Source organism: Suricata suricatta, chromosome 11 (assembly GCF_006229205.1).
Source record: "Suricata suricatta isolate VVHF042 chromosome 11, meerkat_22Aug2017_6uvM2_HiC, whole genome shotgun sequence".
Classification (NCBI taxonomy): domain Eukaryota; kingdom Metazoa; phylum Chordata; class Mammalia; order Carnivora; family Herpestidae; genus Suricata; species Suricata suricatta.
In genome coordinates this window covers 13,459,086-13,465,114 of record NC_043710.1, presented here as the reverse complement: position 1 = coordinate 13,465,114, position 6,029 = coordinate 13,459,086, and the positions used below count along the sequence as shown (strand labels likewise).

Sequence of the window (6,029 nt, the reverse complement as noted above, 5' to 3'; positions counted from 1 at the left end):
TTCAAACCCCCATGTACTTCTTCCTCAGGCACTTGGCTATCATCAATCTTGGAGATTCTACTGTCATTGCCCCTAAAATGCTGGCTAACTTCTTGGTTTCAAAGAAGACCATATCCTACTATGAATGTGCAGCCCAACTGGGTGGGTTCCTAGTCTTCATTGTGGCTGAGACTTTCATGCTGGCTGCAATGGCCTATGATCGCTACATGGCTATTTGCAACCCCCTGCTCTACATGGTGGTGGTGTCTCCACAGATCTGCCTTCTGCTGGTATCCCTCACATACCTCTACAGTCTGACCACAGCACTGACTGTCACCTCCTGTGTGTTCTCTGTGTCATACTGCTCTTCAAATGTAATCAACCATTTCTACTGTGATCCTGTCCCCTTGTTGGCATTGTCCTGTACTGATACCTACATGCCAGAAACAGTAGTGTTTACTTCTGCAGGGATCAATTTGCTTTTCTCTTTGGCTATTGTTCTAATATCCTATTTTAACATTGTCCTTGCCATTTTGAGGATACGTTCCTCAGAGGGTCGACGAAAAGCCTTTTCCACCTGTGCCTCTCACATGATGGCTGTCACTGTGTTCTACGGGACCCTTCTCTTCATGTATTTGCAACCAAAGACCAACCACTCATTGGATACTGATAAAATGGCCTCTGTCTTCTACACCCTGGTGATACCAATGCTGAATCCCCTCATTTACAGCCTAAGGAACAAGGATGTGAAGGATGCATTGAAGAGATTCTCAAATAAACCATGCCAGTCCTTCAAATTCATGTAAACTTAAAACTACAATTGTCTTCTTTTTATTTTCTCCTGCAAAGCTAATCTTTGCTAAGTATAGAGGAATTGTAGTTTAAAATTCTATGCCTTTCAAGGGGAAAATCTTAAACGTTTTCTATTCCAACTTCAAATACCCAGTCTCCCTAATACAAAAGATGTATGAGCTACTGAAAAAGTATGTGTATTTAAGTAGTAAACAGTGATTTAAATGTAAACACAGTTTACATTGCAACATAAGCTCACTACTGGGTTTTTATCATTTTTAATCAAGGGAGCAAAAACCTCCATGAACTACAGGCTCCATTATTTGGATTACTCTTCACTGTTTATGTGAGCTCAGTAGTGGATAACCTGGGTTTGATCATCTTCACAAAGATAGACTCTAGGCTACAAACACCCATGTACTTCTTCCTCAGACACCTGGCTTTCAATGATCTTGATTATTCAACAGCTGTGGGACCCAAAATGTTATTATATTTTGCATAGATCAACATACAATCTTTTTTAATTGGTGTGCCACTCATTTTTTTCAGTATGTCTATCATGACTGAAATTTTTATTCTCTCGGCAATGGCCTACAATTGCTATGTGGCCATCTGTAACCCGCTGCTCTACACAGCTGTTATGTCGCAAGCATTATGTCAGGCACTGGTGGCAATACATTATTTCTATAGTGTCTCTTTGTCTTTGCTGTCTGTCATGAAAATTTTCCTTTCATCATTTGGTGACTGTAATGTCATCAGGCATTTCTACTGTGACAGTCTACCATTGATTGCTTTGCTCTGCTCAGGCGCCCATGAGATTAAATTGATAATTCTGATCTTTCTGCTTATTTGGTGTCATCTCTGCTGACAGTCCTTGTGTCCTACATTCTAATCTTTGTGCCGACCTCAGGTTGAACTCTGCCAAAGGCAGGCACAAAGCTTTCTCCACCTGTGGATCCTATCTGACCATGATTGCCGTGTCCTATGAGACTCTATTCTTTATATATCTGCAGCCCAAATCTACTCACTCCTTTGATAATGATAGTTTGGCCTCCTCATTTTACACGTTGTTTGTACCCATGCTGCATACAATGATCTACAGCTTGAGGAACAAAGAAGTAAAAAACGCCCTACACAGAACTTGGAGACTGTGTGCAGCTATAGACACACCTCAGAGATATTGCAGGTTTGGTTCCAGTCTACCACAATGAAGCAAATTTCACACTAAATCAAGTTAAATGAACTTCCAGTTGCCCAATATGTATAAATGTTATGTTGACACTGTATTACAGCTTGTTACTTTTTTAGCATTATGGGGTAATCATACAGGGTGTATTCTTTAATTTAAAAAAACACACTGTATTGCTTAAAAATCATGTCATCTGAGCCTTCGGAGTCAAAATATCTTGCTGGTGGAGGGTCTTGCTTCCATGTTGATGGCTGGTGACTGTCCAGGGTTGTGCTTGCTTCAGTTTGGGGTGCCTGTGGTATTTTCTTTTTTTAAATTGAAAATTTTTAATGTTTATTTATTTTTGAAAGAGAAAGAGAGACAGAATGCAAGCTGGGGAGAGGCAGAGAGTGAGAGGGTGACACAGAATCCAAAACAGGCCCCAGGCCCTGAGTTGCTGCACAGAGTCTGATGGGGGACATGATCTCTGAATGGGGAGAGCATGACCTCAGCTGAGGTTGGACGCCCACCCAACTAGGTACCAGGTACCTCAACTGTGGTAATTTCTTAAAATAAGACAACAATGAAGTTTGTTGCATTGATTGACTCTTCCTTTCATGAATAATTTCTCTGTAATGCGTGATGCTATTTGATAGTGTCCACCCACAATAGAAATTCCTTTCAAACTTGGAGTCATTCATCTATAAGCTTGTTACTGCTAACATGTATGTCATATTCTAAATCCACTATTACCAGTTTAACAACCTCACAGCATCTTCACCAGAAGTTGGATCCATCCAAAGAAATCTTTTGGTTCATGCGTGAGAAGCAATTGTTCTTTCATTAAAGATTTGTCATGAGATTTCAGCCATTCATTCACATCTTCAGGCTCCACTTCTGACCCTAGTTTTCTCATTGATTCTACCACATTTGCAATTACTTCTTCCTCTGAAGTGTTAAGCCTCTAGTTTGTTTAAAAGATACACACACCCACATACACACTCACTTCACAGACACACACACACACTGAGCATATATATATATGTGTGTGTATATATATGTATATACATATATATACATATGTCTTTGCTCACCATCATGAAAATTTTGCTTTCATCATTTGTAATCAAGTGAAGCAGAATAAAAGAAGTATGTCTGTATTTTATTTAAAATTCACAGTTAGATATGCTAACCATAAATGATGTGTTACCCAATGTATACTATAACTATCATTCACTAGCCTGTGGCCTTTACTGTTGCTTGAAGAGATGGGCAGACTTCTGTTAAGTTTTGATTTGTGAAAATGTGCATGCTTAACAAGGTATAACCAAAAGTAATTGTTATCTTTAAGTGGCATAATGGTATACAATAAGAATTCAAAGCAATCTTCACGTTGAACCATTAAAAATAACAATTTTGCAAAGTGGGTGTATATAAGGTTTCCATATAAGAGATCAATTTAGTTTGCTCAACATCAGTAAAAGACTTGTAAAAATGGAATTTTAAATTGTCAGTTACACCAAAAATTATCTATCATAAGAATAATCTATACACAATTTGCATGATTTTGTTGCTAGAAACTACAAAAGCCTTACTCAGGTATTAAAGAAAACATAGATGTAAGACTGTGTCATGTCCATTGGTTGGAAGAGGTAAATGCTGGGATGAGATGAGTTCTCCCTAAATTATCCTATAGATGTAACACAGCAACAATACAATCCTAGTACGTTTTTAAATATTTAAGTTGATATCAAAATTTATATAGAATTGCATAAGATTTAAAATACCCAGGGCAATATCCTAGAAAAAGAATTTAATGATGTGTATAAATTCTCTTAATAAAGCAAGATAATATTTAATGTTTATTTATTTATTTTGAAAGAGGGAGATAGAGAGACAGTACACACATGTGCATGAGTGGGGGACAGGCAGAGACAGAGAAAGAAGCCCAAGCAGGCTCCCTGCTGTCAATGCAGAGCTCCACTGAGGGCTCCATCTCACCAACAGAACCATGAGCTCATGACCTGAGCTGAAATCAAGATTTAGATGCTTAACAGACTGAGCCACCCAGGTGCCCCAAACCACAAAGTTTCTTGAACAAAAGGAAGACATCTTCATGACTTGGAATAAGCAAAGAAAGCCATTGTGGTGAAGAATGAATGGATATAATATTAAGTGCAAAAGACCAGGCTCTCCCAAAATCACACTGGTATATGCCAATGTAAATGAGATTGAGTTGTAGTCATTTGGCACTTTATATAAGTGACCCATTTTGTTTTAGAATATTTGATACAGTTGAGGAGAACTGCATGTAGGCAAGAATGCAAGGCTGATTTCACATGTGAAAACTCATTACATTAATCCATAAAACAACATCCTTGTAAGTTAAAAGAAAACAAACAGGTTTATGATAAAACTCAAGAACAAATTATAATATACTGCCAACCTGAGCATAAAAAAGAAATCAGTGTTATTAATGACATCTATAAAAATCTTATGTATGGGGGAATAAATAGATTCAACACAAAGGTATTGAATGTAATGAAAATACTTGTATGATATTGTAATCATGAATACATATTATTACATTTAAAATCCAACGAAAAACTTATAAAACTGAAACATTGAACACTTATCTTCTGAGACTGGCCCTAAGGCTAGGAGACCCAGACTCATCATGTGTGTTTAATATGTATGAGACATTGTAGGTGGTTCACCAATATAGGAAATACAAAGCATCAAGATAAAATAAAACCACATACTGCCATTAAAAACAAATCTTTTTGGCAAATGTTATGATTAACTAAAGAAAAAATATCTATAAATAAATTATTTAAAATAATAAGTGAATTTAACAAATTCTAAACAAATTTGGAAAATCAACTTTAGTTCTACATCCCACCCATAACATAGAGAAATATATAGAAAATGCATTCTGTATTTTACAAAAGACGATATGGATAAATCTTGAAGACATTGTACTAAGTGAAATAAGCGAGCAACAGTGCTGCACGAGGCCGTCTGTGTAAGGTACAGAAAATAATATAACAGAATCAGAGAGTACAATGGTGGTTGTCAGGGGCTGTAGGAAGGAGGAACCCGTTGATAAGCAATAGGTATCAAGTTTTAGTTATGCAAGATGATTAAGTGCTAGAGATTTGTTATGAAACATTATGCTTATGATCACCATTACTGCATTGTGTATTTAAATATTTGACCAAGAGTATAGATCTCCTATTAAGTTTTAAATTTTCTGATCACAATAGAAAACAAATAAAAAGTTTAGGAAAAAGAGAAAAAGGCTGTGTATATTAAAAACTTTCTCTCTAGATGAAGTGGAGGGAATGGAAATGGGGACAATGGATTAGTGGATATTCAGCTTATATGTAATTAAAGTGTTACCTTAAAATAGTAATGAAAGATAGAAGCACATAGGTGGCTCAGTCTTAAGCATCTGATCTTTGATTTTGGCTCAAGTCATGAGTTCATGTTTCGTGGGATTAAGCTCAGGATAGGGCTCTGTGCTGACAGTGAGGAGCCTGCTTGGGATGCTCTCTCTCCCTCTCTCTCTCTCTCTCTCTGCACCTCCCTCTCTCATGCTCTCTCTCTTTCAAAATAAATAAACTTAATAAAATAAAATAGGAGCACCTGGCTGCCTTAGTTGGTTAAGCGTCTGACTTCGGCTCAGTTCATGATCCCATGGTTCATGAGTTTGAACCCAGCATCAGGCTCTGTGCTGACAGCTTGGAGCCTGGAGCCTGCTTCTGATTCTGTGTCTCCATCTCTCTGTGACCCTCTCCTGCTTGCAGTCTGTCTCTCTCTCTCTCTCAAAAATAAAATAAATAATGACTCTTACATGGTAAAACTATACCATAAAGATAGAAAAACCACATAGTGCCATTAAAAACAAATCTTTTTTGGTAAATATTAGGGATAGAAGTATGGTGTCTGTATTATAATTCCCTACACACATATCACTGTGTGTTAGTGTACATATGTAGATGTGTGTATTAATGCTTCTTACAAATATGTTGAAAGGTGAAATTTTATGATTCAGGAAGGTCCTGTCTTATCCTAAATTTTATCCACA

General features: G+C 37.1%; 1 protein-coding gene and 1 pseudogene across 1 annotated transcript in view; both read left to right on the top strand.

Moving 5' to 3' along the window:
• LOC115306934 (olfactory receptor 8J2-like) overlaps positions 1-785 on the top strand; it is a 1,124-nt gene extending 339 nt beyond the window's left edge. Inside the window, exon 2 of the mRNA XM_029957507.1 lies at positions 29-785. Coding sequence (XP_029813367.1) covers positions 29-785 — 757 coding nt within the window. The remainder of the gene's footprint in view (positions 1-28) is intronic.
• A 157-nt stretch (positions 786-942) lies between these two features.
• Positions 943-1,982, top strand: LOC115272419 (annotated as a pseudogene).
• Positions 1,983-6,029: the final 4,047 nt, after the last annotated feature.